At 42.9% G+C, this 13,107-nt stretch overlaps 1 protein-coding gene across 1 annotated transcript; it reads right to left on the minus strand.

Moving 5' to 3' along the window:
* Positions 1 to 1,468: 1,468 nt before the first annotated feature.
* Positions 1,469 to 12,688, minus strand: mus81 (MUS81 structure-specific endonuclease subunit). Its single transcript, XM_063461546.1, has 17 exons — positions 12,624 to 12,688; positions 12,302 to 12,452; positions 11,696 to 11,825; positions 10,194 to 10,282; positions 9,877 to 10,005; positions 9,710 to 9,790; positions 9,525 to 9,613; positions 8,651 to 8,833; positions 8,375 to 8,554; positions 7,889 to 8,016; positions 7,678 to 7,790; positions 5,748 to 5,867; positions 4,986 to 5,081; positions 3,687 to 3,815; positions 3,497 to 3,600; positions 2,405 to 2,488; positions 1,469 to 1,661 (listed from the first exon to the last, which is right to left on the minus strand). Exons 2-17 carry the CDS (start codon positions 12,440 to 12,442, stop codon positions 1,595 to 1,597), a joined length of 1,863 nt encoding a protein of 620 aa, XP_063317616.1. The 5' UTR covers positions 12,443 to 12,452; positions 12,624 to 12,688; the 3' UTR covers positions 1,469 to 1,594.
* Positions 12,689 to 13,107: the final 419 nt, after the last annotated feature.

Here is a 13,107-nt window from a genome sequence, read left to right on the forward strand (position 1 = left end):
GTCTGCTGACGTACAGCTGTTACATACAGTAGACTTTGTGCAGTACTGTGTACTTTACTTCCAAGGAGTCAGTTTCTTATAAAATTTAAAGCGGTCTTGAGGTTTTCTGAAGGTCTTTTAAAGTGTCTCTCTGGATATTTTCAGTCTAATAACCCAGTGTTGTGTCTACACATAACAGACAACCTAGCAAAGAACCAGTAGTATCTTTAGGGTCTTCACCAGCAGCCTGTCACAAAATACATTTGTCCTTATTTCTTTAGTCGACTCTATTAAAAAATGGTAAAGAGGACACAGTTTACCAGGAATAAAAGTATTTTTGCACCAACATGTTGAGTCCTAAAGAGCCCTTGTTGATGTAGCATATGTCAGCATGGTGTGTCCTTAAAAAATTTGAGAAAACTTGGTAAGTGAAGGACAAAAGAAGCAAAAGGCCTAAAAAAAACTATAGAGTTGATGAGCGGTATCCGTAGTTACGTCCTTAAGAAATTCAATCATTTAATTTCATTTAAATTGCACAAAATCAAAGACAATAAGAAAAAAAGACCTGAGAGAGACATCTGGTCCTCATCTTTACTGAAGCCTCATTAGAAATGGTCTCAGTGAAGGGTGGATATCAAGATACCATCATAAGATCAAGGTACGAAAATTACACAAGAACTGGACTAAAAATCTGGACAACAGATCTGATGGAGAGATGAAACCAAATTTGATGTTTTTGGTTCAAATGTCATCAGTTTGCAGTGAGGAGAGAGGTACAACATGGTGGAGGCTCTGTTGTGGTTTGGGTGCTGCGTGTCAGGCAGCGGTTTTGGGGATCTTGTAACAACTGATGGAATTCTAAACACGGGAAAGTACCATCAGAGTTGTATCCACAGTGATACACGAAGTCACTGGAATACTACAAACTTGTTTTTGCCGTATCTACAGTATTTCCAGAGCAGTGAAGCAGGGAAACCGTTGCTTAGAGGTAACATATTGTGGCAGTTAAACTGCAACACGTTTGCAGCCTCATCGCCCATATTAGACAGCTCTACAAAGATGTGAGTTTTAATAGTTTAATTTCACCAGCAGTGAGTAAACTCATCGATAAAACCTGTGGCCGTGTAGCAATCTAATACTTACCATGCTCAGAAATGCAGTTTTCAAATCAAGTTTAAACTTTGGCTCTTCATGTTTGATGTGTTAAAAGATCTTATCAGGTAATAGCAGCTCCTGAAGACCTCTTGGGGTACACAGGTTCCACTCCCATTAGTGTGCACGAATGTCTGAGCAGTTACGCTGGACAAGCTGGAAAGGTGCAAGCTGGCTTACAGCTTTAAGACTTCAGCGTCTGGGCACTGGATTAGGATTCTGACTAGAAAAAGTTAACAGTGTTATTTAAAATAAATTTTATTTGTGCACTAATGGGACGTGTGAACTTCTTCAAACAGGAATCTTTTATTAATATCAAAATATAGCAGTGTCTTGACATTTATATACACTTTTACATAATCATACTCAAAATGATGCTGTTCAAGTAAACGAGGACCTAAAAGTTAATGACGGTATAATTCACATTGTTGAGTATACTTTGGGACCACTTCCAGGGCCGCCTTCATGTCAGAGCTCCTTGTGTACAGTAGAGCTGATAAACTGTTCTGCTCAAAGCTGGACCCAGGTTCCTGAAAAACAAGCCAACAGGAGCAAGCATGAAGCATTCACACACACCCAAGGTACTGTAGTGGTTTGTGGTGGTCAAAGTATCAACACCGGAAGTTCATGACATTGATTAAACCTCTCTTGTAATTCTTCCATCCATCGCTACCTTTCTCTCCACAGGCTGTGGAGGGGTACGCTAATCCAGTTGAGTAATAATAATCTCTCCAGTGTGTCCACCATGAACAGGTCCGACTTATTGCCGGCAATCTGAACAAAGCTCTTATTACACTTGTACAGGGATCAGAAAGTCAGATATTCTATACTTGCAAAGTACCGTGAGAGGTCAAATATCTTCTCCACGTCTGCAAAACAGATGCAGACTGGCTCTGAATTTAAGCCACATTATTTTTCTTGAAGCTGAGGTTGAACTATTCGATCCAGCACCCTGCCACAGACCTTCCCATCAAAGCTGATCTTCCTCAACACACCCTCCGGTCCCCTTTCTTCAAAAAGGGGGAACGCCACTCCAGTCAAAGGGCACTTCGTATCACATCCACTATACCACAGCATGGGCAGGAAGCTTCTTTCCCTTCCTGATGTGTCTGGCAGAATCACTTCTTTTATTCCATTGCCTCTCCAAACTCCTGCCACAGCCATATTTTTGCCTACGAGCCCCTTCCTCAGGCCTGGCATCTCTGGTCACACTCAAATACTACACACATCACTGGAAGAAGCCAGGAAAAAATGTGAAACTGTATTTACAAACCTTTTGAGCTTCCCGTATCGTATCGAGGAGAGGAGTTTCTCTTTCTCTGCTTCACTTGTGCACTGTTCATATGCTGTCAGAAGACTGAAAATGACAGAAAAGACAAAGATTTAATAAATAATCTTTCATATTTTACATTAGTATGGAGACACAGCGTGTCTTATGCCCTTTTTACTGCTGTGACGTTTTTAGTTATTTTGTTCTTCACTCAGCATCCAAAATATCCAGTATGGCCAGTATCAGTATGGCCTACTGCCATACTGATTTTTTAAACATCAGGTGCAGATCTTTTAAATATTCCTGCAACCAGATCCACATATCCTGAGGGTGCCTTCAGTTAGTGTGTTTTTTTTGGAACAAGCTGCCTGCTGATCAGAGATCAATTAAATCTGTGCCGATTACAGATGTGCACAATACACTCCAAACAAAGAAGAAGAAAAACAAGCCACACACTAAACGATATCATATGAAAATGCATTAATGCAAAAGACGTATTATTAAAATGTGGCAACTACCTCAACAAAAATTTAAATTTGAAATGATAACAAAACAATAGATCATCTATCCATCCACCCGTTCTGAGCCCTTCACAAATGACTGAACTCCTCACCCCATCTCTAAGAGAAAGCCCAGCCACCCTTTGGAGAAAGCTCATTTCTGCCGCTTGTATCCATGATTTCGTTCTTTTACGTTCAAAATAACTAATAACAAATAATAAAAAGATCAGGCTTAGATGAACAAATTAACAGACTTCTCTATGACAGCTCCACCTGGTGGCAGACGGCCGCACTGGTCATCATTTAAAATGTTAACATATTAAAGCTGCTTGTTGATTTAAGGGAGTTAGGTTAACAGACTAATTAATGGACTCCCAGTCGAATGAAGTCAGTTGTACACTTCTTTATGATGCACAGGAGGAAATAGCCCTAATCTAACAGGCAGCGACAATAGATAAGGACCTGTAACTATTGGAGATCATAATCCCTCCTGGTCTTTATTTTTTGTCTCTCTCTTGGCTGTTAACTTAAGATAAAAGCAAATCAGGAACCCTGGTGAGCTGTGGAGTATGCAGTATACTATACTACCAGCTACCTGTGTGGCGTGCTGTAGTGTTCCAGTATAGCAGCTGCTTTGTCTCCAGACAATCCGCTGATCTGCATCAGCTGTCTGGCAAACACTTCTCTCACTGTCTGACACTACAGGGGAAGAAAGAGTGAAGCCAGGATTAGAGACGATCACCAAGACAACCAGTTTAATTCAGGCTTTTGAAGCAGATTCACACCTTGTTTTTGACTGCACCGTGGTTGAACTCTGCAAAAGACATAAGGGAGCAGGAGGGGAGCCCTCTCTCCTCTTCGTCACTGCCTCCATCGCCCTCCAACTCTCTAGAGCGACAGATCAGTGTTCGGTTCTGAAAAAGGTTTAAACAGGAAAAAAAAAGCAAAAGTCACAGTTAAGAAAGATGTAAGGCTGATTTTATGTTAACAGTAAAATGATCCTAATGGCCCAACTAACAAGTGTTGTTATGCAGTAGAGACGTGCGCACAGGTGGAAACTGGTGCTGCCTAATCTCAATGTGACAGCATATATTCAGATGTAAATCTTACCAGCATCAACACAGTGAGATGAAACAGTTGCAAGGTTTCATGCACCTTTTGACTGTGGTTGACCGCACCACCCAGTGGCCAGAGGTGGTCCCCTTGGCATCCACAACTGCGGAGGTGGTGTCCAGGGCATTTTTGACAAATTGGGTTTCGCGTTTCAGTTCATTACAGAGCTTTAGTCTGCCATGACTGACGGCCTGGGGGTCAGGATCCACCGCACCACTGCATACAACCCACAAGCTAACAGGATGTGCGAGCAGTTTCACAGGTCGCTTAAGGCTGTGCTCCATGCTTCTCTAACAAATGGCAACTGGGTTGGACCACCTCCAGTGGGGTTTTGCTGGGGCTGCGCTCTGCAGTTAAGGAGGATCTTGGTGCCCCCACCCCAGTGCTTTGATTCAAGTGGACTTGCTTCGTGCTCCTGGTCTGGTACACCTTCGCTCCAAAGACTTCAGAAACTTTAGAAAGTTTGTTTTCGTCAGGCACGATGCCCATAGGACACCATGCGTCTGAGACTCGTCGTAGGGAGACTATATGTGTTGATACACTTAAACCCGCACACATTATTGCGGACAATCAAGTAGTGACAGCCCAGGTCCCCCACCGCAGCCGCCCACCTTCCACAGGGTTAAGGGTTTTCCCCCTAGGAGCACCGCTGAACCGACAGAGCTCGAGTTTTCCTCAGCCTTTCCTGACCGCCCACACCAGCCTCATTCTCAGGACAGAGCTTCCTCTACAATTTCTCTGCCTCCCAGGTTCAGCCGTTTCCTTAAGCCCAGGGTCCTGGACTAATAGGAGACCCTACTGGGTGTTGGGAGGGGGGTGCACCACTAGGTGGCTCCACTCACACCCAGTGTGTTAGAGTTTTCTCGCCTTGAGTGTTCAGTTGTGTGAAGCCGAGATTAAAATATTGGGCTCTCTCATGTCGCCCTTACATCCACAAAGGAAAATTGGAACATGTATCTGTTTATGTTTACCTGGTACAGTTTAGTCAGGAATCTTGTCATGATGGTGAGGTACGCCGCTGACTCCTTCACATCCTGCACTCTCTTCACAAAGAAACTGTCAACCACCTAACACACACACACACACACACACACACAATATGTAAATACCATACACATAAAACATAAGCACAGCATAAACAACTTCAACTAACAGAGGATTGGTTATTTTTTAGTTAAGAGTCAAGGTTAGAAAATAACTATGTGTTGTGTTTTGTGTGTTTATTTGTTATGGCGCTGGTCATTAATGCAGCTCAGAGCCAGACAAGCAATGCTGTGATTACATCTAATCATGATATGAATGGTAAAAAAAAAATGTAATGAAACTCAAATATCAGCAAGTTTTACAGATACGGTTGTAATTATTCAAAATAAATGTATCATTTGTCAGCAAAGAAACAAAAATTGGACAAAATATAAATCTACTGTCACTGGTCGCCTCACTAGCTACACCTGCTCAACTGGTCTGACGTCTCTCAATTTCTGCTGCAACTTTCAGATGGAAAGATAAAACTTTAAAGTAAACAACAGGAAAGCATGGATCTTTCTCGCCAAAGTTTCGGGCTGATGATGTAAGGGTCTGGGGGATATTGGCACAATTTCGGCTCCTTAGTATGGTAGAGATGCTACACAGGTGCCACAGCGTACCATCTTCTGATGGCTGCGTCCAGCAGGATAACACAACATTTGTTTCAGTTTGAGTGTGACCCATGTGGCCCCAAGTGTGCACTCTACCTGTGTGTTGACTATGGCCTGCTGCAGTGTAGTTTCAGGTAAGCTCAGGTGAGAAGCAGCTGATCCACACTCCTCCACTAAATAGATGGGCTTATGAAGACCGCACCTCTTCAGTCGGAACTGATGGAGGGAAGAAAACAGACGAATGAACAAAAGCAGGAGGGGCGCCTGCAGCCCGACGTGAGACGAGGAACGAGCACTGATAACGTCACTACTTCACATTTTTGCTGCTCATACTCCTACAAATTGAACTCAGTTTGGGTTCATCTTGCTTGTAAAAAGCACAAATCATCACCTGTATTTTTGAAGGGGATGTGCCAGTTTTTCCACCACATAAGTGGCTTGCAAAAGTATTCGGCCCCCTTGAACTTTCCCACATTTTGTCACATTACAGCCACAAACATGAATCAATTTTATTGGAATTCCACGTGAAAGACCAATACAAAGTGGTGTACACGTGAGAAGTGGAACGAAAATCATACATGATTCCAAACATTTTTTACAAATAAATAACTGAAAAGTGTGGTGTGCGTAATTATTCAGCCCCCTGAGTCAATACTTTGTAGAACCACCTTTTGCTGCAATTACAGCTGCCAGTCTTTTAGGGTATGTCTCTACCAGCTTTGCACATCTAGAGACTGAAATCCTTGCCCATTCTTCTTTGCAAAACAGCTCCAGCTCAGTCAGATTAGATGGACAGCGTTTGTGAACAGCAGTTTTCAGATCTTGCCACAGATTCTCGATTGGATTTAGATCTGGACTTTGACTGGGCCATTCTTACACATGGATATGTTTTGTTTTAAACCATTCCATTGTTGCCCTGGCTTTATGTTTAGGGTCGTTGTCCTGCTGGAAGGTGAACCTCCGCCCCAGTCTCAAGTCCTTTGCAGACTCCAAGAGGTTTTCTTCCAAGATTGCCCTGTATTTGGCTCCATCCATCTTCCCATCAACTCTGACCAGCTTCCCTGTCCCTGCTGAAGAGAAGCACCCCCAGAGCATGATGCTGCCACCACCATATTTGACAGTGGGGATGGTGTGTTCAGAGTGATGTGCAGTGTTAGTTTTCCGCCACACATAGCGTTTTGCATTTTGGCCAAAAAGTTCCATTTTGGTCTCATCTGACCAGAGCACCTTCTTCCACATGTTTGCTGTGTCCCCCACATGGCTTGTGGCAAACTGCAAACGGGACTTCTTATGGTTTTCTGTTAACAATGGCTTTCTTCTTGCCACTCTTCCATAAAGGCCAACTTTGTGCAGTGCACACTAATAGTTGTCCTATGGTCAGATTCCCCCACCTGAGCTGTAGATCTCTGCAGCTCGTCCAGAGTCACCATGGGCCTCTTGGCTGCATTTCTGATCAGCGCTCTCCTTGTTCGGCCTGTGAGTTTAGGTGGACGGTCTTGTCTGAATGATCGCTTGAACAGTGCTCCGTGGGATGTTCAAGGCTTGGGAAATCTTTTGTAGCCTAAGCCTGCTTTAAATTTCTCAATAACTTTATCCCTGACCTGTCTGGTGTGTTCTTTGGACTTCATGGTGTTGTTGCTCCCAATATTCTCTTAGACAACCTCTGAGGCCGTCACAGAGCAGCTGTACTTGTACTGACATTAGATTACACACAGGTGCACTCTATTTAGTCATTAGCACTCATCAGGCAATGGGGGACCAAAGACCAAAGGGGGCTGAATAATTACGCACACCCCACTTTGCAGTTATTAATTTGTAAAAAATGTTTGGAATCATGTATGATTTTCGTTCCACTTCTCACGTGTACACCACTTTGTATTGGTCTTTCACGTGGAATTCCAATAAAACTGATTCATGTTTGTGGCTGTAATGTGACAAAATGTGGAAAAGTTCAAGGGGGCCGAATACTTTTGCAAGCCACTGTAGATTAATAACTGGACTGGATAAAACCACGCTGCACACCGACCTTCTGTTCCCTGAAGCGTCCATCGATGATGCTGCCGCACAGGTCGTCCATCCTCTTCCTCTCCACTATGTAGTCAAGAACAAGCTCCCTGCCTACAGGCGCTCGCAACTGACCTGAGACATAATAATCATCCCTGTAGTTAAGCAGGCATGGCGCGGGATCCCTCCCATCAAACATCAACACTCCCACTCTCTCCTCCTGCATCTGTTACCTGCAACAGGTGCCACCTTTTCCCGAGCCACCCACAGGAAGTCCCCAACGTTTAGTTTCCTGATGTCAAAGTTGACTCCATTTCTCTGAAGCTCTTTCACCAGCTCCTGCTTACGATGGTGACTCCCACTACATAACAAATAAATACAAAAACAATTTTTAAGGTGCTGCGCATTGTAAGATAAAGATCCTACAACAATACGGTGAAAACCCAAACAATCAGATGATCCACTATGAGAAACCACATGGTGACAGTGGGAAGGAAAAAAACTCCGTTTTAACAGGAAGAAACCTCCAGGACTGAATGGAGAACAACATGGTTGTAAGAGCAGTTATCGCATGAGAACACAGTAACAACAGTTAGATCAGTAAATGTACAGCTGATATTAATAGACATATTTATACATACACTGTTTTTTTTATATATTTAAATTCATCAGTAACATCAGTAGCGTGTTTCTTAAATGTTAGAAGACAGATCTCTTACCCAGTGGTCTCGATGAAGTCAACACAGAGCATAATTTCATACGTTCCGGGTAGGAGATATTCTGCGTTCGGCTTTCTGCTTGTCGTCATCATCGTCTGTGAATTCTGTGGTTTCCCTGATGAACGCACGTCGTCCACGTCGCAGCTAACCTCAGTGACGGTGGGCTGTCTCTCTGCGGGGCTGTGAAAAGAAGAGGAATGCTTCATTCCGAGAGGGAAATAAAACAGGAAAAAAAAAATAAGGAGATGAGTATTCAATCTTTTAGTTTCCACTCACTGTATTCTGTTCTCCTCCTTCTCTTCTTCATCTTCATCACTACCAGTGAGGTCTACAACGTGATCGTCTTCCTCAGTCGCCTCTAACTCACTCCTAACCTCCTCTCTGTCCCCGTCTGTGTTCGTCTGCTCTACGGACGCCAGTCGCTCGGCCAAAGCCAGACCTCCTTCTGTCAGAGAATACCTGAAAGAAGCACAAAGTTAGGTTATCCGCCGGCAAAGAAAAATTACTGCATGGTGGATTACATCTTTGTTGTCGTTGGCAGAGTTTAAATAAAATAGATCTGAAACAGCAACAACTGTTAAGTTTTAGCAGCAAGTGCGACAACAAAAAGCAGCCAAGAAGCATCAACTTGGTCAAATACAGCAGAGGAGAGAGACTAGTATGTCAGTGTACAGAGAAATTATTTGATTTGTTAACAGTCTGATTACAAAGTTGATCCTAATTTCAGTCAAAATTACACTAATTCTTTTTCTTCTTACCAAAGTAGATCATCTGCCTCCATCTCACCCTATCCCTATCATCCTCCCCCAAAACCCTCTGCAGGTCCTCCTTGACTACATCCATGAAGCACCTCTGTGGCCACCTTTCCTCCTGCCTGCCAGCTCCACATTCAGCATCTACTATCCCTGCTCTGCACATGTCCAAACATCTCAGCCTCACCTCTTTGTCTTCAAGCCTGAGCTGTCCCTCTGATGCACTCATTCTAATCCTGTCCAAATAAGTCAAAAGCTTAATTTCTAGAAAACATGTTTTACTACCTAAATTAGCTGCACTTAAAACACTCAATACGAAAATAAGCCGACTTCTACAAGACTAAAAGAAAAGATGTGAGGTTACAGTAAAAGCACTGACACGCTTCAAGCAGCCATACCTTGCAGGATTGTGAGTCTTTATCACCAGGTTCTTCTGGATCAGAGTGCTGACTGAGCTCCAGGCGGTGTACTTACTGCCTAAATCAGGCTGCAGACAGAGAAAATGAAGGATGTACACGTCACAAGAAGAAGGCGTGCATGCAGACGGATGAAGAACACATGAGATCAAAGTGAAAACACTCACCACAGTGAACGATTTGTCACAGAGATGCTGAGCTTCTGCCTGCAGCTCCATCTTAAACATGTAACCTTTACTACCAGGGACCTAGACAGAAAGCACACAGTGATAATGAAACACCGATTTAACACCGACTGATGCTGCAGTAGTTGGAAGAAAGAGGAAAAATCTACCTGAGTTTCTTTGTAAAGAGTCAGCAGCACAGCATAACCCCCGGATCTCTTCTGGGGGACATACTCCCTCTTCTTCTTCCTCCCTCCATCTCCTCCTCCATCCTTTCCTTGATCACCTGCAGCATTTTTCTATGAGGAAAAAATAATTACACACTGTAATGACAATGGAAACATCCCCTCATACTGCAAATATCTGGCTGAGGTTTTTTTTGTTGTCATTTCTGATGCTTCTACTTTTACTGTAATCACAAAAAGCATTTATTGGTGTGAAGGAAAATATTTATTTCCATGAATCTCCTCTTTGTTTCCAATTTTACCTTTTTGGATGGAGCCAGGATGATGTTATTGTCTGATTGGCCAGGAGGGGGCGCTCCTTTGGGGAGAGCGTGTATAGAAGCGTCAGCACCTGGAGCAGAGGAACAGGAGCTGGGTAAACTGGTTGGTTTGTGATACGTGATTTTCACAGAGTAAATATCATTTAGAGGTCACTCGACAAGGCTCACACATCTCTGCAATGGTCTGACCAAAGAACACGTTACCAGTTCCATTGATTATTTTTTTATTTTTTGTTAACAACTCCCTAGTTTTACTAATTTCAGAATCTCTTTACAGAGTCCCACCATGATACCTTCTTTGTTTAGTGAGATGCTGTATAGTGGGAAATAAAAGAAGATTACTTCAGTTTGCCATGTATTCTTTCAGTTCAATATATGTTGATGTTTGTTTGTTTTACAGGGTAAAATATATCTGACATTAATGATAATGTTACAAAACTGCTTTCAGTGATCTGGGGTTAAGCTTCCATTAAAAGCTCACTTCCTCTACTTTAAACAGACTAAATCTTGGTTCCCTTAATGTTTTATGATTTGATGCAAAACTACAGACATTGAACACAACATAAGTTTTATTGAGAGGTCAACAATTGCATGAATACAAACTTCCAGATTTGCAAAGTAAACTTTGCAATGATGCATTTTTTGTATGAATTTCTACAGTTTTGCTCTTAATTCTACTTTTTAATCACAAGCTCATTTTGTTTGATTGCCTGATCATTGAGGACATACAAAAGCCAGAATGATCAGGCTCCATTATATCTGAAAAGAGCACTTCTCTCTCAGACTGCCGGCTTACTTGTGGTTCCTAGGATAGGATTTAAAAGTAGAATGGGAGGCAGAGCCTTCAGCTTTCAGACTCCTCTTCTCAGGAATCAGCTCCCAGTTTGGATTCCAGAAACAGACACCCTATCTAATTATTAGTTTAGGGTAAAAACCTTCCTGTTTGATAAAGCATATAGTTAGGGCTAGATCAGGTGACCCTGAATCCTCCTTTATTAGTGCTTCTAAAAATTTCTAAAGAAAGGCTACTCTGGGACTTCCCATGATGCACTGAGCCTTTCTTCTCCACTCCCCTCTTTTGACTTTGGATGTGTTTAAATACCACAACTGCATTTCAGAAACTTTTATCTCATCTCTCTCATAGTTAGTCCTTGGTCTCTTTGTGTTGCTAATGTCAGATGGCTGCCCTTTTCTGAGTTTTCCTGACCCTGGAGGTTTCTTCCTGTTAAAAGGGAGCTCTTCTTTACCACAGTTGCCAAGTGCTTGCTCATAGGGTATTGCCTGATTGTTCCTCTCTATCACTTTTAAAGTGCCTTGAAGCGGCTGTTGTTGTGAATTGATGCTGTATAAAGAACAATGAATTGAAACAGTGAAGAAAAGTAACACACAAGTACACATACAGTGAAATCTAGTCTAGTTCTGTGTTGTAAACATATTAGCATGTGTTTTGGATCATCTTATCCACCCATGCGTTTGCTTCTTACCGTTCTCTCTATAATACCGTTGCAGCTTTTCATCCAGTAGCTTACAGATGCCGTCTCCGAAGTTTTGGAGGATCTTTGCCTCTTTGGCGTTCTTGAGCGGCAGTGGATATTTATTGAGTGAGTTGATGGCCTTAAAAAAGACAACAGCACACAAAAATAAATATAAATTAGCCATTTCTGCTTTCCTGGTGATTTATATCACTTTTAATTCCACATTGTCCTTCAAAAACGGAAACCTTGTAGACACATGGAAGGATTTTATTTGTTATATTTGTCCACAGTGGTGGTTTGTGCACCTCACAGCAAGAAGGTTTATGGTTTGAACCTGCCAGCCAGCTGGAGCCTCTTTATATGGAGTCTGTGCCTGCATGCTTCCCTCTGGGTACTCCAGCATCCTCCCACAGTCCATGCATGCATTTCAGATTAACTGGTGTTTCTAAATTGACCTTGGGTGTGCCTGTGTCTGTGTGTTAGCCCTGTGGTGAACTGTCGGCCCAGGATGTACCCAGTGATAGCTGGGGTAGGCTTCCACCCAGAAGCCAACCAGGATCCTTCTTGCTTTAAGGCGAGAGTGCTAACCCCTGCTAACCGCTACATCCTCTGTACCTTCTGGTAGGTGTACTGGATCTTCAGTCCTTTCTCCTTCGCCTCGTCCCGGAGCTCGGTGAGCCACTTGAGGAACAGCGGGTTCGGGCACGAGGGCAGGGCGCGTTTCCGACCCAACCGGACCGGCTCGGTGGCGGGCATCCCTCGGGATCTGTCGGGAAAAGCAGGAATCGTTTTAGCCTGTGTAAGATAAAGTCAACCCCAAATAAAGTTTTTCAAACAAGCTACGGGAGCTCAGAGTGGACAAAGACGTGTGTACAGACAGTTAGATCAGACAAAAATGTAAAGGGGAGTTGTGTGGATGTCCGATAATGCTGATTACCTTTCAGTTGTTGACAAGGAACGGCTACTGGCGCCTTGTATTCAAAGACACAGCCCACTTCCTTGTTGACATATGTCACGTGACACAAAAGGGACGGAAGACACAAAGGTTCCTAATGTGACGAGTGGCCTCTAGCGGCAAAGGAGGCAATAATAGGACAACCTGTGATCTAATAAAACGTATTTTAAAATCCAACCTTATATTTAATAACTAAAGGCAACACAGAGACATTTTTTACCTTTATAAAAATATGATACTAATTTGGTTTGTGGACTCCTTTGTTTCAGAATTATCCAGATGTATTCAGTGGTTGCACGTTTCCACAGAGCCTCCCAGCATACATCACACGCCAAATAATTTGATATTGTCTTATTGAAATATGTAAAGCTCTCCTTTGAAAAAGATGTGTAGACGTTAGCACATATGCTCAAAAATGTGCAGCACTTCAGACGGGTGCACATTCCCCTGATAAGAGCACTTATGT

This window comes from Pelmatolapia mariae, linkage group LG3_W, assembly GCF_036321145.2.
Source record: "Pelmatolapia mariae isolate MD_Pm_ZW linkage group LG3_W, Pm_UMD_F_2, whole genome shotgun sequence".
In the NCBI taxonomy this organism is placed as follows: domain Eukaryota; kingdom Metazoa; phylum Chordata; class Actinopteri; order Cichliformes; family Cichlidae; genus Pelmatolapia; species Pelmatolapia mariae.

What these genes read in the sequence shown, in the direction of transcription:
- mus81 (XM_063461546.1), bottom strand. Translation starts at nt 12,442, where the DNA reads ATGCCCGCCACCGAGCCGGTCCGGTTGGGTCGGAAACGCGCCCTGCCC. An exon ending in CTCTTTACAAAGAAACTCAG is followed by an intron (nt 9,791 to 9,876) that starts GTAGATTTTTCC and finishes CTTTCTGTCTAG; the next exon opens with GTCCCTGGTAGTAAAGGTTA. An exon ending in GACTTCATCGAGACCACTGG is followed by an intron (nt 8,017 to 8,374) that starts GTAAGAGATCTG and finishes TTTGTTATGTAG; the next exon opens with TGGGAGTCACCATCGTAAGC.